At 53.3% G+C, this 24,119-nt stretch overlaps 1 protein-coding gene across 1 annotated transcript in view; it reads right to left on the bottom strand.

Moving 5' to 3' along the window:
* HCN4 (hyperpolarization activated cyclic nucleotide gated potassium channel 4) overlaps nt 1–19,824 on the bottom strand; it is a 40,256-nt gene extending 20,432 nt beyond the window's left edge. The window contains exon 1 of the mRNA XM_016124963.2: nt 19,046–19,824. Coding sequence (XP_015980449.2) covers nt 19,046–19,824 — 779 coding nt within the window. The remainder of the gene's footprint in view (nt 1–19,045) is intronic.
* Nucleotides 19,825–24,119: the final 4,295 nt, after the last annotated feature.

The following is a 24,119-nucleotide window of genomic DNA, read 5'->3' as shown; positions in this document are numbered from 1 at the left end:
AGGATTTGGGGAGGTGGACAAGCCTTTCTAGCACCTTTGCATCATTCTGGGGAGGTGACCTACCACAAAAGGTACAGCCCCTGCCCTAAAGACAAGAGAGGAAAAGGGAGGGTTACAAAGAAGTTTCAAGAAGACCATTCCTCGTGATGCCAGAGCCTTCCGAGGAATTTCCAGGGTGGTAGAAGTGACATATCTTTCAAGTATTAAAACAATCTGCCATCAGCTAGTCAGGCGCATTTGCAGCCATCCCGTAGAAGGGAAAATTAAGGAGAGAACAGTGACATTTCCAAAGCTGGATGCCCGTGCATCCCTAGCACTCCACTGCCCCTAGAATAATACATGAAAAAATCCCACAGTCCAAGGTATGCATCTGTGGTGGTGGGTGTTGGGCCCTGGCAGGGAAGCATTGGACAGCCACATATGAACATGCTGGAGTTGGCGTATGTCTAAATTAGAGGCCTTGATCTCTCCAAAGCCGGATGATCCTCTCCCATCACAGTGTTCTCTAAGGCAACAGGAAGTCCTGGCCAGCAAGACACCAAATGTGCTCTGAAGGCCCTGTCCTAGGTTCAGCCCCACGAACCCAGGCCCATCCTCCATCAATTGTGAACCGTACTTCCTACGTGGACCAATAAGTCCATCCAGGGAAGCAGGTTGCCTCTCAGCAGGAGGATGTATTCTATAGCCCAGCTTTAAAGGTGAAGGTCTCATTTGTAAAAGAAATGGGGGATGGCAAAAAGCCCAATATCCTTTACGCTGACACCCGGAACACTTCATGGTTTGATCTCAGAGGAAGGTTATGGACTCAAGGCAGCTGAGGGAAGAGAAGATAGGGACTTCTGACTTTGAAGTCAGAACTTGAGGACCAGACCAAGGGTCCTCTCCCTCCCTGGAGGTTTCCCTGGTTGTGAAGGGTGATAAAACGGGGTGGAAGTAGAGGTCCCAGAATAGGGGTCACCTCCTTCAGCCTCCTCTGTCCACATACCCCCATGCTTGCCTTCAACCGCATATGCTCACACACATGCAGGCACATGCACATACACACACATACACACACATCTACACACCTGCACACAAGGACATATATACACATGCACAAAAACACCCACGAATACAGTTTTGTTCACACATTCCTGTCTATGCACTCCTGTTAATTTTTGCCCTCATACACATGTCCATTTTCACATATGCATACTTTCTTACACACCCATTTGCACACATTTTGACACTGAGAATACTGTCAGCTGGAAGAAAGATAACATCTGTGCAGTAAAATCTTTTCCATCCTTCAAGATTTATCTGAAGTGAGACCTCTTCTGGGCCTCTCCAAACTCTCACCAATTGAGCCTCCACCCAGCCTGGGCCCTGGCTTTGGATCTCGATTACTGTGGGGTCAGGGGCTTGTCCCAGACACACCTGTGTCCCTGTAGTGCTGACTGCAGGCCAGGGTCCCCATGCTTCCTCCCAGGTGAGTGACATCATTTTACTCCCTCCCTCTCTGCAGATGCTCCTATTCAGACACAACTCCTAGCACCAGACCTGCATTCCCCCCTGCCACCTGGAGGGCCTGCTGGCTCCTACACCCAAGCCCAAGGCTGAACTCGGCCTTTTCCTCCTCAAAGCTGAATGGTAGAGCATTTCAATCACCTGGGCTCAAAACCTCAAATCCATCCTCGGCTGCTTTCTCTTTCCTCCCACTCACCCCTGCAGGCCCCCCAAGCTGTGACCACGTCTTGTCTGGTGTCTTCTATGATGTCTCCGGAACCTGTCCCTGACTGTTCTGTCCCAGATCAGTTCCTCACCACTCCTCACTCAGACTCTTGCACCTACCGCCTACCTGGTCTCTAGCCTCCGCTCTTTCTTCCAACTCACAGGCTCTCTGGGTTACATTTCCAAACAACATTATGATGATATCTCACTTTGCTTGAACTTTTTTGGTAGACCTTCCCCCCCAATAACTACAGAAGGAAGTTTGAGCTCCTTGGTCTGGCGTCCCCTGACCCCCTTCCCTCTTCTCCCTCCTGCTTCCTTCACAGTAGCCAACTGAACAGCCAACCCCCAGCCCCTTCTCCATCCACAGCCTGGTTCCTCTGGAGAACCATTTCTGCCTCCTGTGCTCCCATCTTTTGAGGTTGCTTCCCTCATCCAAGGCCCAGCTCAACTACTACCTCCTCCGTGAAATTTGCTTAACCATGCTGTGTTTATGTTAGCCACCGTCACGTCCCGCCACTATCATCAGGTACCACCTGACTCTTCTTCCAGCCCCCAACAAGTCATAGAACCTAAGAATTCAGAAGCCTTTATGTAAGAAAAAGAAATGGGAGCTGGGGGATTTCCCTCCATTTCTGATCTATACCTTGGTTTCCCAGCCCCCGCACAGGGAACTGCCCAAGGTGATCATGAAGATGATGAGAATGGAGGAGGACGGTGACAACTCTTGTCGGGCACTTACTATTTGTCAGGCACTAATCTGAGTCCCTTATGTGGATTATCTCATTTAATTCTCATAAAAACCCTATAAGGTAGATACTTTAGTTCCCCTTTTTAGATAGAGAGACTGAGGCACAAGAAGTTGAGAAATTCTCTATATGTGGCATATCAAGAATGCAGACTCAAACAGCCTCATTCGACACCCACTCTAACCACTCTACAGAAATATAAAACTGCCTAACAGTATTTTCTCCCTTCCAAACTCTGTGCCTTCACCTCCACCAGCCCGCCCTTCCAGGAGACTCTAGTAAACTTTCCCTCCCATTCTCCAAGGCGCTTATTCCAAATTACATCCTCTCTCAAAGCTCTAAAACCACATTTCCCCCTTTCTCTCAGCAGATAACACAGTCTTCTACTTCACAGAGGAAAGACGAGCCACCAGGATGACCCCTCCCTCCTCCTGCCATCAGAATCCTAGCTTACTTGCCTCGCCCTCATCCCCTTCTCCTCCTCCAGCCACAAGGGACTCTTCCACCTCTTAACACCATTCCCCTTTTCCTCCCCAGGGACCTTAATCTATAGGTTATCTCCCATTTCATCTATATCTTTAATCTCCCTCTCTTCTGGTCCTTTTCCATCATCTTTTTCTTTTAGCTCTCTACACTTAAAAAAATAATAAAATCACTCACCATCTCCATACTGTCATATCTCGTCTCCTCAGAATCAAGCTTCCTGAAAGAGGTGTCACTGTCTGCACTCACTCACTTCCTTTCCATCCCCAATATTCCTCTCAACCCTTCGGCAACATCACAATGCGCGCCCTGATCCAAAATCCAGTGGGCACTTTCCAGTCCATTTCCTTGTGGCCCCTCAGCATCACCTGACACTGCGCCTTCTGCCAAGACACCCCGCCTGCTGGATCTTCTCCATTCTCTCTGCCTCTCCTTCCCCCGCGTGACCTTTAAATGTTTTTGTTCTTTGGGGCCCTTGCCTCTTCTTCCTCTTACACTCTCCCTGGGTAACCTCATCAACTCTGATGGCTTCATTATTCTGCTGGCTTTCAAACCAGACCTCCCTCGAGAGCTCCACCCCACGTGTCCACTTGCTGACTACACATCTAAACCTGGATAGGAACTTCATTCTAGGCATCTCCAGCTATAACTTAACAGCTTTCCCAAGAAACTCTTGTGTTCCCAGCACAGAGTACCACCAGCCATTCAACCTGGGAGTTATCCTCAACCCTGTATCTCCCTCACCTACCAACACTCAGTCACGTAGGATCCAATGAGTCTCATCAACACATCCCTGGCCTGTCCTGCAGCTTCCTAACTTGGCTCCCAGCCCTCCCAGGACCCTGCTACATACCTCAGGGTCCAGGGTGGGGGATTTTGTCATGCTAAAATCCAAGCTCCTCACTGTCAAAGGCCCTTCCTAATCTGGATTCCGCCTCCTTTTCCTGCCTTGATTCTCACCATTCCTCCCCTTGTACACTCTGCTGCAAACATACGCAGCAACTTTCAGTGCCCCAATGCACCGTGCTTTCTTTGAGTTCTGGGCTTTCTTCCATTCGGTTTTCTGCCTAGAACTCTCCTCCCTGCTCTGCTTACCCCAACTCCCTTGATTGAGAGGAGGCATCACTTCTCCTGGGGAGCCTTCCTTGTACCCTTGAAAATCTGGTTAGGTGTCCCTCGTGTGTGCTCCCCTAGCGCAGCATTTATCCCGCTGTTATGAAATTGTGTTTTATTGTCTGTCTTGTGGTCACTTGACTCTCCAAATTTGGCATAGTACCTTTTACATGGCAGGTCCAAATAAATATGTGAATAGGTGAGTGAGTGAGTGAATGAATGAATAAATGAATGCCACAGAGGCACAGGCTGAGTGGCAGGGACCCAGCAGAAGCTACATGAAATAGACAGCCCTGTGAGACTCTAACTCCTTCCCATGAGGCTTTTGCAGGCCCCTGGTGATCAGGGAGGAAATTATCCCATCCAAATCCCCAAGACTCCAAGGCTCCCAGCAACATTCATCAGCAGATGGCCCCCACTTGGTTTTGGAGATGATGGTGGAGAAGTCACAGAAAAGAAGGGGAGGCACTGGAAGTGGGGGAGGTAGATGAACAAGAGACGGGCCAGAATGGTATAAAAGAGGGGGCTGGCAGGGAGAGATTCCAGCCAAAGACCTCAGCCAAGGCCATAACTCTGTTTCCAGCCTGACCAGCATAGGCCCAGGGTGGAGAACACACTATGTCCCTCATCATGGGCATGCCCCCTCAGTGGGGATCTTAAGGATTCTGTCTTCTCTCATGTAGGCCTAGAATAGAGATCTAGGAGGCTGGCGGGTGGTGGGAGGTATGGCGGTGGGGTGGGGTTGGGGTTAAGGGCAAAGAAGGAAGCACTTCCACTTTTCTCCTAGAATCTCCCTCTGTTGCCTCCCAGCCCACAGACCCAGCATAAGCCTCATCTCCCCAGCCCTGCTGTGTGCATGCTCCCCAAGAGCAGAAATCTCTCCCTTTTCAGAGATGTAAATACAGGGCTAGGCCTGGAGTAGAGGGCATGGTACCTCAGTTCAATGGATGGGTGCATTAAAGGCTGTAGCCAGGGGGAAAAAAGAGTGAAAAATAAAGAATATGCTAAAATGTTAACACTGATGATTGCTAAGTGGTAGAATTATTGGTAATTTGTGTTTTCTCCATCACACCTTCCTATAGTCTCTAAATTCTGTATTTTCTAAAAAATGGGCAAGTATTACCTTTATAATTAAAAAAATAAATCCACATTTAACCAATGACCTGTGTCCCACACTGGGAAGAGCCCCTAACATGTGTCAGGGACACACACCGGGTCCTTGGGGAAGCCTCAAGAGGCCAGTGCAGACATGAGAAGTGGGGAAGGTCAGGAGGAACAGAGGTTTGGAAGGAGGTCAGTGATGAAGGCAAGAGAGAAGCCACTTGAAGGGCAGGTATAACAGGCAAAGGAGACCTTGGGCCTGCCCACAACGCATGCGGGGATGCACACATGTGGGGCACTTTCCTTGCCTTCCCTTCCTCACAACCATAAAAACTACTCAGAAGCACGGATCAGCCCCTCCCTGCACCCTACCTGTCCATCTTCCTGTCTATCATTCTCTGAGGCAGAGCTGCTGCCCAGCTCCCTCCCTACCCTACATCCACCTAAAGGATGATGTCTGCCTGGGGTAGGGGGTGGGGTCCTCGGGAGTCCTCCCTGCCTGGGCCCCTGGGACTGGCATTTTAGCTTCCCCCTCCCCCTCAGAGTGGAAATCTGCTTCCCCCAACCTTCTTGGGCCTGGCTGGGCCCTCAGCCCTGGGCTGAGGGGAATACACCCCATTCTTTCCCCTACACCCCTGTTCTAACCCAGCTTCCCCTACTGCTCCTCTCTGACCCCAGGGTCTCCCTCCTTACAACTGATGAATTGCTCTCTTCTTCCCACCCCCGCCTGGCCACTAGGGCTCTATTTTTAACCCACCTCAAAATCTCTGACTCAGAATCACAGGGCTCCCAGATAGCTGCTCCCTTGGCCGCCTGGGGCTGCCTCCAAAACAGATTCAGAGCCAAGGGCGTCTAGCGCTTGGTTTATGGGTGGGTGGTTTGGATTTGGGTGTATCTTTATTTTCTAACTTTTCTATGGTTATCAATTACTTGAGGGACAAAATTTGCTTTCACAGATCCAAAGATGCCGCTTTACTCCTGCCTCTTCCCCTTCCTTCCCTGTCCTGGGCTGAGGCTCCAGACCCTCATCAAACAGTAAGGGCGAGTCTTGGCCCCTCCCTAAGGGCAAGGCTGAGCTGCCTGAGGGTTGTAATGGACTGAATTTTTCCTTTTCCTTCTGAGAGCCTTTAATGACATAGCACACAAATCACCTGGGGCTCTTACCAAGTTGCAGACTCAGATTCACTAGGTGAGGGGTGATTGCTAACAGCCCCAGGGGATGTGGAGGCTGCTGGTCCAGGGACCACATTGAGTAGCCAGGCTACAGAAGATGGTTCGGTGGTTAAGAATTCTTCTGTTTGAAGATCCCGCTGTGTGGCCTTGGACAAATCACCTAACCTCTCTGAGCCTGTCTTCTCATGTGCAAAATGTTAACATTTTAATCCCACCTCACAGCATTCAGTGAGATATTAATGAAATAATATTTAATATGTGCCACACAGTGTAACTACTCAATCCATGCTGGCTGTCATCATCGTCATTATTCCTATAACCACTGAGATACAGTCCCTGGCCTGAGAGCTACAGGGATCCTGAGGTATGTGGACTAGTCCCAATTCAAGGAGCCCTTAGTCTGGGGGACAGAAAGACCCACCCCCATAGGAGAGCTGATGATCCAGGCTGTCTCCATAGGCAGATGGGGCCGGAAGCCAGGGGAGAGTGGAGTAAGGGACTGTCTGGCTCTGCAGCCCTGCGGGCTGGAGATGGCCAGAGGGGAAATGCTGCCAGGCTTGAAAACGAGGATGCAGAGGAGCAGAGGACAGCATGGCCCGCTGGGTACTAAAGCCCCAAAGAGGAGGGGGCCTGCATGTGTCCAACGGTCAGGAAGGTCAGCGTTGTGGTTATAGTAAGAGGTCTAGGCTACATGGCAGAAGAACCTAGGCCAGGGGCCTGAGAGTCTTGGGTTCTTGTCCTATCCCCATCTCTAATCCGCTGTGTGCCCTTGAACAAGTCCCTGCCTCTCACAATCCCTTCTTCAGTTTCCCTGTTGGTACGAGAGGATGGAGCTAGATGATCTCTAAAGACATGCCGATTCTGTGAAGCTCTGCAGTGCAGAGGCTAAAGAGGCCAGCCAAGGGCAACTAGCTAGATGAAAGCTCGCTGAGGGAGGAGTGCATATCCCAGAGAACTCTGACACCTCTGCCCCCAACCAATACTGGTCTAAAGAGAAGATGGGGCATCTTGAATGCCAGACTGAGCAGTCAGGACTCTTCTGGGGACATGAGGAGCCATGAAGGCTGCAGAGTTCCTGGGGGAAGGGATTGTGACTGCATCTTCTCAATAGGCCTGGCCATAGGAACACCAAGATATCAATCCACCGCCTCTCTGATGGGCTGAAACCTCCTCTGGAGACCTTAGGTCTGTGCGCGACAGACACCAGGAGTCATCTGTTCTATAGGGCCCTGAGCTGCCAGGATGCTGATGCTGTGTTCCCTCAGGCTAGCAGCCTAACCTCTCTGAGTACCAATCCAGCTGACAAGACCATCTGGGGAAAATAGGGGAGAGGACTAGCAGTTGGAGAACTTCCCTGCACAGCTTATAGGAAACAAAGAAGGCTCAGACACGGCTCTCCCCACGCAGGAGAATGGAACAAAAATAGAATGCTGCCGTGGAGTAGCACGTGAGTGCAACCTCAGGGGAAATTAGGTAGGAGAGCTCACCTGCTCCTGCGGGAGGGAGAGCAATGCGAAGGAGGAAGCTGGATGGATTCGGGGCAGAACTCCCTAAGCTGAGCAGCACCGATGGGGTCTGACGACAAGAACACCGTGGGTGGGGGCTGCCCCACAGAAGGCAGCTAAATATTGACTCTGGGAGGGTCCCCTTCTTGCTGGGACGGGGGTCCCCCCGGGGCTTCCTAGGCACTGAGCACGTAAGCCAGAGAGGGCTCTGTTGCCTTCCCTCCAGGAAAACACAGTCTGACAAGGACACTGAGCAAGGGTCATGTTCCCCAGGGTCCTCTGAGCCCAGAGTTTTATGATTGATTGCTAACAACCTGTGAGGAAGAGAAGGGGGGCCCACTCCCTAGAGAGGGGCCCACTATGAATGGGCTTTGGTTCCTTGCTGGGGGGGTCAGTATTCCCTCCCCTCCAAGCAGTCAAGGAACTGCAGACCATTCATGTGGGAGGGGCTTATCGGAAACGGACAGAGGATCCCCAGGGTGCTCCCCAAAATCATACCTTTCTAGGCCTCACTCAGGGAGGCCCAGACATCTGTAATTGAGTCAGGCTCCCTGGTGCCTTTGTAGCTGTCAATTTTGGCTTTGGGGACTTGTTAAAACCCAACCCCTCCCCAGTTCCATTTTCAGATGAGAAAATCAAGGTCAGGGAGGAAAGGCCTTGGATCGGCCCAGAAAGCTGGATGGGCCAAGCCTTCACCTGGCCCCTTATTCACACTGCCCCCTCAGCTCTGTCCCCAAAAGCTACAGAGCAACACAGAGGGATGATGACTCCCCAGAGCAGGCGGGACAGTATGAACAGCTAGCTCACTGTGTTCCTTCCTCTGCCAGTTCCAAAGCTGATGGCCCTGCTGGCTTGCCCCCTGAGACTCCTCAACCTTAGTTGTACAGTGTGACCTGAACTCTTTGAGGCCAGGCCTGAGCTTGCAGGAGGGAACGCTGCCTCTGAGGAGAGGTGGCTTGGAGGGGAAGGTGGTTGGGGCCCTTTGCCCAGGGAATAAAGAAAAGAAAGCCCGATCTCCACTCCCACAGGGGCCACGATCTAATGGGGGAGGGCTGTTTTTCAACAAAGCACATCAATATGACACAACATGCCAGGGAGATCCTGGCCCCCGAGACAAGGGCTGGCAGAGCCTCAACAGAAAGAAGACCATAGGGAAGGAATTCCCACCTGCTCCAGGACCACAGGGGCTGCAGAATGCCAGGATCATGCCTGGCTGGGCCCAGCAGCATCTCCAGAAAGAGGGAGGGAGGCTCTCACCAGCTCTACTTGTGGGCAGCTGTCCCTGCCCCGCTGGCTCAATTTGTACTAATGGGGTCAGGATTACAGGTTCAATACCTATTTGGCCAATTAACTTTGCTCTCTTCTCAGCCTCAGACTGAGCCCTGACCCTAGACACAGAGAGGGAAGGGCTTTGCTAAGGTCACACAGCAGAACAGGATGAGGGTCTGGAGGGCAACCAAAAGCTAGAAAGCTCAGGGGTCCAGGGTGGGCCAGTCTCCTCAGTGCTGTACCAAGACAAGCCCCAGCTGCACAGTCACTCCTGCTGGACCAGGTTTCTTCTAAAAGGTGACAATGGCGTTGATGAGACCTGTGGGCCTAAGGGTCTTTTTGGTGTCTGGGGAAGGGAATGGTGTCAGTATTCTCACAAACTGTAGGTGGGAGAAGCCTGTAGCTCACTTTGGCTGCGAGTGTCTTGGGACTCACGTTAATTATTGACAGGGACTGTTCCAGCCTGCAATGGGGAACCGCAGGGTAATTACTTCTGGGCTCCAGGCCACATGCTCAGTGATATTATTGCAGCAGCAGCACCTGCCTTCCAGGCTGAGTATGGCAGAAGAAAGGGGTCTTCTCAGGTTGTGCAGCTGGGGCAGGGCCCAGGGGAGCTCCCCTGGCTGCAAGGATACCCAAACACACATGCAAACACACACACACACACACACACACACACACACACACACACACACACTCAGACAGCATCAGGGCATGACCAGGGACAGTGGGGCCAAAATCCTCACAGGTGAGGGGCAGAGCTTAAGGAGTACAGGTCCAAAGAGGCAGATTCTGGGTAACCTGCCCTCAATGCCTGCCAACACCCATCCAGCCAGATGACCCCTTAGCTCAAGCTGCCTGATACCTGATGCCAAAGAAGTGTGCGAAATGGTTTTCTTTCTCCTTGAGATCCTGCTCAGATCTGCTTCCTCCAGAAAGCCTTCCCTGATCATCAATCCATACTGGTCTACCTCTTATTTGCTCTCTCCTAAAACAGCCTTAAGGATCCTAAGGGGAGCTGAATTCCTATCTCCTCTTAGCCAGATGGGTAGTGACCCCCATCCTCCACATGGGTGAAAACAGTCTTAGAATGGACCATTTGATCTCTGAGGGGCATCACCCCTATTGGCTTGCCCCTTCCCAAGCCCAGAAGACAATATATTAGCCAGCCCCATGTTACATATTAATTTCTGAAAGCCTCGTTCATGCAGACATAACATGTCCACCCACACGGGTAAATGCTTAGACAGACACAAAATCAGTAGCAGCCAATTATCAGGCCCCCGCAGCTGTGGTGAGCAGACCTAGAGGCCCTGCTGCTTGCTCTGCAATTTGTGGGAGCCCAGAGCCGGGGGCGCGGTAGGATGCAGGGCATCCCTCTATCAAGCCAGCACACCTCTCTGTCCAGCACCACATAGCTCTGCAGAAGCCAAGAGCTGGCTGCCTGGCTGGGAAGACAGACACAAGCCCCCAAAATGAGAAAGTGGTGAGGGAGTGGTCACATGAGATTTGGTGGCTCTGGTGTCCGGCAGTGGTGGCACTGTTGTTTATTTATAATTTATACTTTACCTCCCAGAGAGGACCAGAGGCATCCGGCTCAGAGGCTAAGAGGTATAGGAGTGCAGCGAGCTTAAAGGAAGGGAGGGCTATCTAAAGGGGAAGGGCACAAGAGAGGGCTGGGCTACATGCTCACACTGCCCCAAGCTCTGGTGTCTCAGGGAGGCACTGGCTGGGCTCAGAGGTTTTGTGCAAGGACTCCAGTTCCCAATAGCAGATCAAGACCTTATCTTGGTCCCAGGCTGATCCCTGATCCCAAACATAGACTGAGCTCTGACCCTGGTCACAGTGTGGGTCCAGGCTGTGGCCTCAGATTGAGTCCTGACCCTGGTCACACACTGAGCCCTGATGCTGGTCACACACTGAGCCCCAACCCTCCTCACACACTGAGTCCTGATGTTGGCCACATACTGAGCCCTGACCCTGGACATACACTAAGCCCTAAATCACAGGCTGACTCCACTTCCTCACTTCTCTGAAGGATGTAACGAATGGATCACATGACCACCTATTTCTCTGGTGGTGAGACTACAGCCCCACATAGCCTACAGATATGACTGGCTACTTGTCCCCTTCTCCTCTGAACCTAATCACTTCTATCAAGGAACAAGTACATCAATGGCATTGGATGTGGTTCCCAAATCTCAAAGGTTTCCATGCCCATCAGGATCTGCTAGGGAGAAGTAGGTAGGCAAGCATCCTAATCCAGCATCCCCAGGAGTTGCAGCCCCAGAGTAGAGGGTTAGGGCAGGCATTTCTCTGCCTCTAGACTCTATATTTTCAGATAAGGAAAGACTCCTTTCTCATTGGTTGAGCTTAAATGAAGATGGGATTCTGAAAATACTTATCACTCTAAACTTCAGGCATAGGGCTGGGGAGACAAAAAAAGGCTCCAGCGACAAGAGCATGAAGGAAAGGCCTTCCCTGGACACTCCCTGGCTGGGGTCTTGGGGGAAACTGCAGGGCTTTAAGACCTTTGCAGCCAAGTGATACATAGCCCCTTTGGGTTCTGGTTTCATCTATGACTCGGACTTATTGTGACCTTGGGCCTGTCGTTTTCCCTGTCTTCTGCTCCCCATTTCTAAAATAAAGGCTTTAGGCAAGGAGCTTGCTATGGACTGTCCAGATCTGGTATTCTGAGACCTATTAAATTCCCCTTGTTGGCTGAGCCACAGCCCCTCACAGCCCCTCTGTACAGATCGTGTGTGGTCGAACATTATCTGTAGTGTTTTCATTCTCAGAAGAATGTTGTCTCAAACTACTTCAGTAATGTAAAGCTAAAAGAAGAAGAAGAAGAAGAAGAAGAAGAAAAAGAAGAAGAAGAAGAAGAAGAAGAAGAAGAGAGAAGGAGGAAGAGAAGGAGGAGGAGGAGGAGGAGGAGGAGGAGGAGGAGGAGGAGGAGGAGGAGGAGGAGGAGGAGGAGGAGGAGGAGGAGGACGTTGAAAGGAAGAGAGAGAAGGGATAAATATGAGTATAGAGTCCTACAGGCAGATTCAAATTCCAGTCCTGGTACTTCGTAGCTACATGATTTGGGGCGTCTTCCCCCCCCCCATCAGAGCCTCAGTTTCCTTACCTGTAAACTAGAGAAGTAGAACTTGTTTTTGTGGCTGCTACAAAGAGTAAATGAAATACAATGATATAAAGCTATTGGCACAGTCTGGCACATGGTAGATGGTTCATAAATGGTGGCTACTGGTCTGTGAATCCACTTGACTTTAGTCTAGGGTTGTTAATTCAGAAACCTACAGAGATCAGGCAGACAACTGTGCATGAGCGGCATTGCTGGGTATAGGACAGAGACCTTAGGGACAGGTGGGAACTGTGGGCAACTGGAGTGCACAAACCAATTTAAAGGCGGCAGCCTCTAGGCTATTCCAGCTCTCTGTCGTGGAGTGGGAATGTGAGTTCAGAGCTGCCGGAGTTTCCTGTTTTATAAGAGAAGCCAGAGAGTCAAATTTTGGTTAAATCTTTCCTTTTTAAAATATTGTCTCAGATTTGTTATGACACATTATGCTGGCCAAACAGGACACATCTGGGCACCGTAGCTGGTCCACAGGATGTCTTTTGGCAACCTCTGGTCTAAGTACCTCTGTCTCATCTTGAGCACCCTCAGTGACAGGGAGCTTAGCACCTCTGTGCTGCCTCCCTCCCTAGTTCTGGGCAGATGCTGATGAAAGAGAGTGTCTCTGAGTGTCCTCCTAGGCTCTGAGATCACAGATTTCCAGGGCCCTGGCAACGCTTTCTCAGTAAAGTCTGGCTGGCAGAGAACATCCTCCCTGAAGCCAAGGTAATGCCCCTGCCCTCCCCAAGGCCCGTTCTGGCTCGGAAATGTAGATTCTTCAACATTCCCTGGGCCCAAGCAAGACTGCCTGGCCAGCCTCAGTAGCCCTTCTATTAATTAGCAACTGGCAGTAGCAACTTTGTAAAAGCCCTTGAGCCAAGGGGTGTGTGTGCTGGAGCTGGTGCCTCCTCGGATATGTGACAAGCCCCCAGAGGCTGGGGATGGACCTTCTTTTTTAGGTAAATTCCTCCCATTGGTAGCCAGGGTTGTGTCAGGCACAAGGGCCCCTCAGGCGGCTATGACAATTGCAAGCCCCATCGTCTGTATGGAGGCTGGTGTTTTCTGGGGCAGGAGAGAAGCAGAGAGAAGTGACAGGTGAGCCCAACCCATAGGGGAGGCTGCTAGGCATGGCCTGGGCAGGGGAGGGTAGCATTAAGATTCAGATACCACCCCACCTCACACCTTAAGTTTCCAGGGCAGCTGCTCTTAGTGGACGCCTCTGTCCTCCCAGCAGCCAGCTGGAGCCACGTCGCACTGGCTCTCTTCCCTCGACACCTCTGGACTCTCACTGACAACATCTGTCCCTTCCCGGAAAGCTCACTGCAGCAGCAGTCGCCGCACTCCTTGTCATTCTCCTCCAGCCAGGTCCGCCTCTCTTTAAAGGAGAGAAAAGCTGCCACAGCAATGGGACAGGGTGGATAAGCGATGGCTCTCTGGGCGCCTGGCCTCTCCTTGCTCACCACACCCAACAACCAGCACCCAGGGCCAGCAGAGTCCAAGAAACCATTTAGGAAGGGAGGAAGGCTATAGATCTGACATCCCCAAGTTTGTGGCCAACCTCTGTGACTGAGAGCTATTCAGCTCAGTTCACAGAATTCACCCTGCCATGCTGGGCACTAGAGGCCAAGCGGGAAAAGACAGAGTGCCTCAGGGAACTCAGTCAGGGAGCCCAGGCATGGGACAAATGCATGGTCTGAACCTCAGCACTCCAAGCATGATTCTGGGCTGAGTGTTAGCCGCATCATATCACCTGGGCACTTATCAGAAATGCAGAATCTCGGACCTGCCCCAGACCTAATGAGCCAGAATCTGCATTTTAACCAGATCCCCAGGTGAGCTGAATGATAGCATGAGAAGCACAGCATCCGAATGCCATGAGATGCTCAGGGAGAGGGAGAGGAATAATGGTGACCCCAGTGGCCCGAGAGGGCATTCTATAACATCTGGGAGCCCTAAAACATGGGAGAGAAGGGCAGATGGACAGGCTGCCGGCCCAGCATTGTGGGAAGCAGGCCACCTACAGTGGCTCATAGCAGCTAAGAGAACAAATGGGGCAGGGTTGGGCAGAGGAGAGGTCCCAACCTCATCATGTAGAGGCCAGTCTAGGACCTGAAGTCTTGCAACAAGGTGACCCTGGAGCTCAGGCCTCCCCACCCAGGCAATATAAAGGGCCTGGCCCCATGGGGTTTCTGTGCGTTATCAGCACCCAGGGAGCGCCTCCGCCTGAGGACACCCTCCACCAGCCCATTCTTATAATACTGAGCAGGTCCTCAATACTAGAGACTGCTGCTGCCACCGTGCCAGCGATGGCACAGCCCAGGCAGCTCACCTTGGAATTCCGCTCTGTACCGAGGCGCCCTTCCCCCTCCACTGGCACCACCGCCTGCAGCTCCTTTCAGCTTGGCTTTCTACACTGATGGCAGAACCTGCATTCCTGGGCAATGCCCCCCAGTAAGGTCCACCCAAAGAGGGGTCTCAGAACCCCCTCAGCCCCAGAGCCAGGCTGTTGCCTTCTTCCTCCTCACCACCCCTTACTTGAAGAGTCCTTCCCAAGGTTGAAAGGGAGAGCGATGGGTATGAGACTAAGGAAACGGAAAAGAAACTAGTCTCCAAGCAGAGCACCTTTCCTTCAGGTACCTAACTGTGCTCCTGTGTTCATTCCATCCTGCTGGCAATGGGAGGCTCAAGCCTCAGATTACAGAGGGCCCCAGGAAGGCCAGCTCTAGGAGGCTAGCACCTGCCCCTACCAAGCCAGGACTCCTTTCTGGGATGACCTACAGTGGAGTTCACAACCTAGATGGTTTTCGACTTAGGGGGTCCATAGAAATTGAGTGTTATATCGTGTGTCTGGATGTTCCTATATCTTTCTGGATAGAGACCCTTCTCTGATTTCCAGCAGGTTCCCAGTTAGGTCCATGAGGCAGGTTCAGAACCACTAGTCTGAGCCAAGGACAGAGACCCATCTGGTCCACCCAGGACTGAAGGAAGGAAGCAGTGCGGGCAGGGGCAGTGTGGTTCACAGCAGCATCACTGGTCTCTGACAGCACCCGTGGGTGACCACAGTTGTACAATTTGTGTCTGACACGGTGATGGGCAACAGGATTCCCTTTTTCTAGATGAGAAAACTGAGGCTCAGAGAAGACTCGTAATCCAAGCAGGGCCCCATAGCAGAAAGGGCTGGGAAGACGATGTAAGGTGGGCAATGGCAGTACCTGGGGCCAAGTTCCAGCACAGAAAGTCAGTTTTAAGTTGTCCCTGGGACTTACTCGTCTATCGGCCCTATTTCCATGTTTTTGGGTGCCCAGATGTTTCTGTCTCGAGGACCTGTTAGGGCCCTTCCTTCCCTCACAATATCAGAAGTCTCAGGTTAGGAAAGGGAAGGGGCAGAGAGATGGGAAGGGCCAAGTTTGCTTGCCTCCACCCTCAAGGCCAAGCTAGAGTTTGAAGCACAGGAGTAGCCCCAGAGCTGACATTCCACATAGAGACTTCCCTGCCAGCCCCATACCCACCCAGACAGCCCCCAGACACTACTCAGGGAGACACCTAGACATACACACACCCAGGCCAACATCCCCCAGCCTTCCGCCTAAGCCCGACACTCGAAAGCCTGACCAGCTTCTGGAAACAAAACCAGGTACATCTTCACTTGGGGTCCCCACTCGTTTTCTCTCCCTTTCTCTTCTCTTGGGAAAATAGGATCATGCAGATACTATGTTTTATTTGTTACAGGTTCCTACTGCCAACCCTGGCTTCCAGGACATGGCTGATGTGGAAGGAAGGAACAACCTAGGACCCAAGAGCCCAAGCAGCCTTGGGCAGGAGCCTGGGGACAATACCCTGAGGGGCTGTTTGTCCTGGCCTATTCCCCTACCAAACCTTAAATACAAATTTCGAAAGGCAAGTGGGGAGAAGGAGGGGATGGAAAGGGTAATAAGGGGAGGGAAGGGGAAACCAGATAAGCCCTGGAAGCCTGGAGGATCCACAGGGGTAAGCCGGGGCACGGTATGCATGTGGGAAGGGGGCAGGTGAGTGAGGAGAAGCAGAGGCAGCTAAGAAAAGCTTATCATTGGACATGGCCAATATGATATAGAGGTCCCTCAGAGCACAGCCCACTCAGGCCCTTGGAAAAGACACCCAACCTTCCTCCTCCAGGAACAGTAGCTGTCCAAAGCAGCCCATGACAGCAAACTATGAACTCCAAACCACAAACTCAATCTATCATGGTTTGCCGGCGATTCTTTATTAAACCAATTCTGCTGGATCAATGCTTCCTGCCCGTCAAAATGATGGATAAATCCTCAACTGGCCTGAGCAATGCTTGCAGAAGCTCTTGTGAAGCCTGAGCTGGGCAGTGGGACTGGTTCCATATACAGGTCCAAGGCCAGTGTCTGAAACTTGAGGGACTGAGGGTTGCAACGCTAGGTGGCAGGGGAGTGGGTGAGACCAGGTTGAGTGGTGGGGTTTCTAAGCTTAAAAGACTTAGTTGGGCCCTTGCCTCTTGGATCTTCTGAAAATGAGACTAGCTGTCCTAGCCTAGAGGCAGGAGAGGCATGACTACCGCCCCTCCAGACACTCACAAAGACAGTCTTTCTTGGATTTCTTTCCTCACACCCCACCCAATACCAGACAGATACCAGGCTGTGCACAGAGGATGCATGGTTCCAGCTACCAGACCCTGCTGCTTTTGCGCAAACCCAGATTCAAAGACCAGTCTGACTTTTTCCCGTTGCCCATTTATCAAACCTACTGCCTCTATCCCCACCAACCTCCCCTTCTGCCATGTCTCGGGGGGCCTGCAGTTAGTGGGAGATTCTGCAGCAGGGGGACTGCAGACAAACATGCCAAGATGGGCAGAGGAAATCAGGAAGGCGAGGAGGTTCCCATTGATGCAATCAATCCAGTCCTGGTGCTTCACCGTCCAGGGTAAGGAGAAACTGGGAAGGCATGGCCTAGTGCCCAGAAGGTCTTCGATCAATGCCTATTGCCCATGGAGGCTAGGCGTGCCTGGGGTTGGCCCCTCGCAGACCCTCAACCCCAGGTTGGAGACGAGAACCCTGAACAGAGGCTTTCAGACAACAAAGACGGTGGGGTGCTGAGCGAGGGAAAGGAGGGCCCCTCAATAATCTTAAGTGGTTGATACTGGCAGAGCCTGCCTGCCACCACCAACCAGGGAGTTCAGAGGGAAGAGGAAAACCCAGGACACCTAAAGGGTTACAGGAGACTAAGCTCTTGCCCACTCCTCTCTAGCTCAGACTGGGTTCCTCAGGTCCCAGTACTAACCAAAGGGGAGGCCACACTTTAGGAATCTGGCACTGGGAACCAGCTGCAGTTCATGATGGGAGGGTCTCACATTACTCACACAATGAGAAGACTATGGCTATATTTTTAACCTGTTCTCTGGCCTCCCACATTCCCTGAGAAAGGGAACCCTGGACATTAGGGTTAGGAAGGGTGGTCTCTCAAAAAAAAAAAAAAAAAAAAAAGAGAGAGAGAGAGAAAAGAAAAGAAAAAAGAAAGAAAAGGGAGAGCCTCTGTTCACCACCTATTTTAAGCCATCAAGTGTTGCCTGACTGGTCATTCTCAGCCCGAGAAATCTCTCTCATTGGATGGAAAATGGCTTTGCTCTCATTACAAACCTCACTTCCCCGGAGTTTGCGAAGAGGGCTCTGGGTTGACAAAATGCTCATTTATATTGATAGATAAGTGGGGTAGGTAGGGAAAGGAGCTAAATAGGGGGCAGGGCCCAGAGAGAGAGAATGAATTAAACCCAGCTCAAAAGAATGACCGTTTTGCAGACTCTCACTTCAATCCTGTGTATCAGGAAAGCCCAAGGGAGAACTGGGGGACCCCAAGACCTTAACTGAGGAAGGAACATCCCTGATCTCAACTTCAGATGCAATCACTAATCTCTCTTTTTGCATAGATATCCCCACAGGCCAGAGTGCTATCTGCTGTGCAGTAGCATTTGACTCAGGTGATGCAGGAGGGGGCGGGGTCCCTTTCCCTGACTGGCAGTCACACCATTTGTTTGGGGACCAACGACTGAGCCATGAGAGAGACTGAGCAGTTGCTGGAGCTTGAGCCCCTGCGGTGAAGATGGTATACTGGATGAGCCTAGGGTCACAGGACAGCTAGTCATCAGTCAGGGCACCAAGCATCTTCACTGACCACTATGAGCAAGGTCATCCTGTTTTGCTAGTCTGGATATCAACTGTCCAGGGTGTCCACTTCTAGCCACCCTTGGCATGAGAGGCTGGGCCCAACGTTAAGGTGGGTGCAGAGGGCTTTTCATCCTGGGCCTAAGGCCCCAGTGACCTCAGTCCCTCAGGGTCCAGCTCTCTCTCCCCAGGTGCAGCCTCTCAGGGCATCAAAAGGCAGATATTAACAGTGCTCAAAGAGCTGGCCCAGCTGCCAAGAGATGTCTTCCTTTATGGCCCTGCTTTGCAGGCTGAATGACCTGGAGCTGCCTCTAGGATGGCCACCCCAACTCTGCAACCCAGAGAGGGGAGGTGGGATTTGTAACTTAAGGTGGCTGAGCCCTGGCTGCTGGCAGGGCTAGGCCAAACTCAGAACATCTTTTCAGCCTGCATCTAATGTGGCCCAGATCTCAAGAGGATGAGGTCTGGAGCCTGGAACACGGAGGAAAGTTCCCTGCACGGTACGGGAGGTCTGGGGGTGTCTCGGAGCTTCGAGGCGCCCCACTTCTGTTGGCTCCCAGCGTAAGAAAGGAAAGTAAGTTAAGTCGGGCTGAGAGGTAGGGCCGAGAGAGGCAGCATGCCTGCGACCGCTCAGGGTACCCACAGGATCACTGCCTGCCCCCTTACCTGAAGTCGCTGTAGGGGTGAATAATCCAAAACCCGGCCGACTTAACCCTCTCCTGCTCGCGTTCCACGGCTTTCTGGCTGCCAAACATCCTCAGCGAGAATTTGTTAACCCCAGGCTGGAGCATGGCCCCGAACTGGCGCTGCATGAAGCCGGCCTGACCCAGGCGCACCTCGGCCTCGGGGAGGATCTGGTCGCCGGCGGCCGCGCCTCCCTCCACTTTAATAGCGGTATCCACCGAGGGCTCCTCGCAGGAGGCGGAGGCCGGCTGCGGCGACTGCTGGGGCGGCGGCGGAGAGGCTGCGGGCTGCGCCGAGGCGCAGGGGCGCTCGGGCTCGTCCGCCAGGCCCGGGGGCGTCCTGTCCTCGCCGGGGGACGCGTCGCCCTCGGCGATGAGCCGCCGGTCCTCCGCGGAGTCATGCAGGTGCCCGTGACTGCTGCCGCCCCCCGCTCCGCCGCCGCTCCGGCTACCCAGCGAGGCCAGGCTCCCGCGGAAGCGCCTGCAGTCGCCGTTCGTGCTGGACTTGCCCGTGCCGCGGGCGGGCCCCTCGCTGTCCGCCGCCCCGAGGGCCGCGCACCGGGACTCCGTGCCGCCTGCGGCCACCGAGGGCGAAGGCGAGGGCAGCGGTCGCAGTCGGATGCTCCTGCGGCTGGGGTCCTGGCGGCCCCCAGCTCCCTCCTCCTCGGCGTCCTCTTCCTCGTCCATGATCCACGCCTTGGCCCCCACCTGCTGCGGAAGGCTGTAGAGCCGCTTGCGCATGGACGGCGGCAGCTTGTCCATGGCGCCAGGGGCGGGGGCCCGGCCAGGGGCAGGGGCGCGGGTGCGGCGCCGCGGACCCGCTCCAGGTCCGCCCGCCGGTCTGTCCGCCCGCGGGGACTCGTCCTTCGCCGCCGGCGCCGGGCTGCCTCAGGCGCCCATGCTCGGCCAGGCTGCGCGCCGCGGGGATGCTCCTAGTCCGGCTCCGGGTCCCCGGGCTTGCCGCGCGGCGCCTCCTCCCGGGCTCCCTCCCTTCCTCCCTCCCGCGTTCAGGGGCGCGGCGCGCGGCCGGGCTCCAGGCGCCCCGCCCTCGCGGGGAACAATGGGCGCGGGGAGAAGCGGCGCTTCGGCCGCGGCGCCCGGAGAACCGCTCCGGAGCGCAGAGCGCACGGTCGGTGCGCTTCACGGGCGTGCGTCCCTCGGGCAGGCGGGCTATCGGTCTGTCCCGCCGCCTGAGCTTTGTGGCCAGCCACTCGAGAGCTCGCCTCGCCTCCCCTGGCTGAGCCCCGCCGGCCCGTCCCGGGGCTCCCGCCGCAGCCAAGCGGAGCCCAGCGGCCCGCCGGGCTTACATCAGCGGCCGCCTCCCCCAGAGCGCCCTCCGGCAGAGCTCAGCTCCCGCGCCCCGGAATATTCATGAAGCCGCCGCAGCTCGCGGGTTGCCATAGGAGCGGCTCCCGCAGCCGGGCCTGCCTACCTGGGCTTCTTAAAGGGACAGCGACGCGGGCCAGGGGGCGGATGAGGGAAGGGGGGAAGGGGGACAGGCCCAGAGGGGGGAGCTGGGTGCACCCTCGCCGGACCTTAGAGACTGGGATGAGATGCCTCCTTAGTATTCAACCCTCGAATATCTTTCGTTGGCCAAGGGCTGGGAGCGCGCCCCAAGTCTAGGGTTCCGGCTGGGTTGCCAATTCCCCACCCCAAGATCGGGGGGCGGGGTTTCCCGATATCTCCTCCGAGCTCTGGTCTCGCCTTTCCCTGGCGGTTTTGCTTCTCAACTAGGTCTCGGACCCTCCTCCTGGGAGGCCGGCGGGCGGTCTGTATGCGGAGTCCCCGGCCTTCCCGCAACGCGCCAGGAGAGGGGGTTTCCGGGATTTGCGCTGCGTCGGGGCTGCTCCTGGGGTTTTCCTGTGAGGCGGGCGGGGGGCGATCTTCCCGCCGGTCTTTCCCCTGCGGAGCCTCGCTGCGGCGGGGCAAGGGGTGGCGTGGGGGGAACTCCGCGGGACGCACAGGTCGAGCGGGTGAGACCCAGCCCTTCGAGGTAAGACTTCGAGGAAATGTGCCTGCAGCAGCCACGGCCTCGGAGTCCGATCCCAGCACGCAGCTCTCCCGGATGGTTCCGATGCGGGTTTCCGAGACCAGGCAGCTGCAGCATGGAGACAGTGGGCGGGCTCCTCTGGCGACCTGGCATTCTGAGGCTAGCGGTGGACCTCCTCCCTGGGTCTCATGCAGATTGTGACTCCCCTATGTGGACCAACGCTAGATGGGTTCCTGCTACAACCAAGTCCACTACCCACAAACAGCTGAACAACCTCCACTACCTTTGAGTCCGCTTTCCACCCCCAGGCCAGCAGGTGATCCTGCTGTGTGTCATCTCTCTCTGTGTACAGTCTCCAGACCCGTACGAATCCTACCAGCTCAGACAGATGTATAATACAGTTCCACTCCTCTCCAGTACCCTAAGACATCCTGACACCTCCCACACGGGCTGAGCTGCCAGACCCCCTCTTTCTGGCCTGGGGGCCGCCAAGATGGCCCAGGGGTTACTCATCCTCTTATGGCAACATCCCAGATTAGCTCAGAAATGGAGATGGGAAATTAAAGGGAAGGGGTTGGGCAGAGAAGGTTGGTATTTAGGTTAAAGCTGAAGTGGATCCTCAGCAAAGTCTGACAGCAGGGAGGCAGTAAGGTTCCCTAGCTCTGCCATCTCTCTGAGGAGTAACAAAGTTTTTTTTTTCAAAGCGTTTTTTATTCTCATTCTTAGCTCACTTGTGACCACCCCCCTCACCTCATTCAGAGAAGAAAATTTTGGAGCAAGATGGAGGGGCATGGGTAGCCTGGCAGGGTCTTTTCTGCTCTACCCACAGGCCACAGGACATCCCGTGGTGGGGGAGGAGAGAACTACTAGGGTGATGACATCACCCCTAGCTGGCATTTTTACTTTTGAGCAGCTCCGAGCTGACAGTTCTCTGCACAGATGCTGGGAGGCCTAATCCTTGAATGTCCTTGGGTCTCCTTGAGAAGGAGTGTTCTTAACCAGATGAGCCCTGTCTGCCCTGGTGTGCCAGCCAGCCACAGTAGGAATATTTTCATTTAACTTGCTTGTGGGCTTCTGTGTGTGTGGGGGGGGGGGGGAGGCTAGCCTGCCCTATCCTAGCTTCAGGAAATTAGCCCAAACAGGCTTCCCAGTGACCCATGGTAGGGGCATCCCCCCTCTTTGAGGAACCCTTTCCTGGCCACCCAAATCTTGGCCTTGTCCTCCCTTTTGGATTCCATGTCTTGTAAGGTCCCATCAATCTGAGCACTGATTACATAGTGTAGTCTGTGTCCCCTTCAGGAATGAATTCTCGGAGGGTTGGACAGGTCCTATTCATCCCAGGGACCTCAGAACTAACAAAGCATGGATGATAAGCAGATCAATAAATGTCAACTCTATACATGAGTGAGGGACCCTGGAAGTTAGCTAATGCCATCAAAGGGATCCTTGAAGTAGATGGAGGATATGACCAAGGTTCCGCTTCCCGGGATTCTGCTGCCACAGGCTGCCTCCCATCACTCTAGCACCTCTCCCCCCTCAATTTGTTTAGCATCAACCACTCAGGACCATCTAGGACCACCTTTGGGTACAGAAATGATCACTAGATCAGATAAGCATTTGGTAACCCCTGACAGGCCTGGCCTCTCCCTGTCTCCTCTGTGAGAAAACCCTAATGGAGGAATGCTGTAGCATGCCAGCAGTCAGGAGGACAGAGATTGAGAAGACCCAGGTCTTACCCTGATGGGCTCCAAGTTATGGGGCATTGAAACTTATCTAAACTCAGAAAAGAGGAGAAAACTCAAGACAAGAAAGAAGTGTGTACTAAAACATTCCTCAACCTATGAAGAGATTTGAGAAGAGGGACCTCGCTGAGTTTGGGGTAGCTAGGGAGAACTTCCTGGAGGAAGAGGTCATATTTGGTGAGAAAAATGTATCCAGCACTTTACTTGTTAAACCCATGAGATTTTGTGGGCCAAATCTGGTCACATTTTTACAGTTTCTCATGGCTCGACCTAACACTTTTACTCCCATTTGCAAGTAAGAAAACCAAAGCACAGATAGTTAAGTGATTTGCCGAATATCCCACAGCAAGAAAAAAATGGAGCTGGAATGCCAACCAAGGGCTCCCCATGTCAGGTTCTCCTCTGCTGCCCAGCTGACTCACTCAGGTGGGGTGGGGGTGGGCATGGCTGAAACAGAGAGAAGGTAGAGAATGAAACCTCCCAAGCTGTGCTCTCCGCATTACCCCACCCAGATCTCACATCCTCTCTTTCCAGTGCTTCAGAGAAAGCCTGGGGTCTGCTCTGGTCTTCTGGGAACACAAAGGAGAGGACTCGGGATCCTAGGAAGGGGAAGGCCCTGCCTTGGAACTGCGATGGGGAGAAGAGCTGCGCTCTCAGCCTTGGTGGGGAACTGAGTACCTCCAAGAGACAGGTGTGCTTCCTACAGGGTTGCAGGGGAGCTTGTGTGTTCCTGGAGTGCAAACCTAGAAAAGATCTGGGTCTAAGAAAAGGGCTGGGAAAGATGGGCTTCCTTCCCTGGAAGGGATACTGAATGTCAGTGAGATTCAGAAGACCTGCTAAGAGTGGGGTGGGGAGATGGCTCATTATTATATATCAACCTCAGACCTTATTTGGTGGGGACCTGGATGGGCAGAGATGGGGTTAGGAAATTCTGGAAGTTTATTTGCTTGTGGGCTAAGGGTATTATTCTTGCTTAAAGGGGCAGCTTTGGGGTAAGGTAGTGGCTCTTAAACCATGTAATGCCAAGGTTTTGGCCAGTTCAGCTTGAAATTTAACTAACCTCTCTAAAAAGAGAACAATGCAGGATATTTTAGGGTAATGTTGCCAACTGTCCTTTCTTAGAAGGCTGTCTTTATTCTAACATTATGTCCTACTGCATTTTCTGTGTTAAAATGCCCTTTGAAATCATAGTGCTATGAGATGGTACTTTTTAGGACTTTAGCTAAGTAAAAATTTGGCAGAGGGTTCTGTGTTTGCTCCCAAAAATTATTTTTGAAATGCGATAGGTCTAAGAGTTCCGTAAGTCTGGGAGCCTCTGATGTAAA

Source organism: Rousettus aegyptiacus, unplaced genomic scaffold, assembly GCF_014176215.1.
Source record: "Rousettus aegyptiacus isolate mRouAeg1 unplaced genomic scaffold, mRouAeg1.p scaffold_m13_p_3, whole genome shotgun sequence".
NCBI classification, from domain to species: domain Eukaryota; kingdom Metazoa; phylum Chordata; class Mammalia; order Chiroptera; family Pteropodidae; genus Rousettus; species Rousettus aegyptiacus.
Note: the sequence above shows the minus strand (reverse complement) of the source record. Positions and strands in the feature narration are given on the sequence as shown.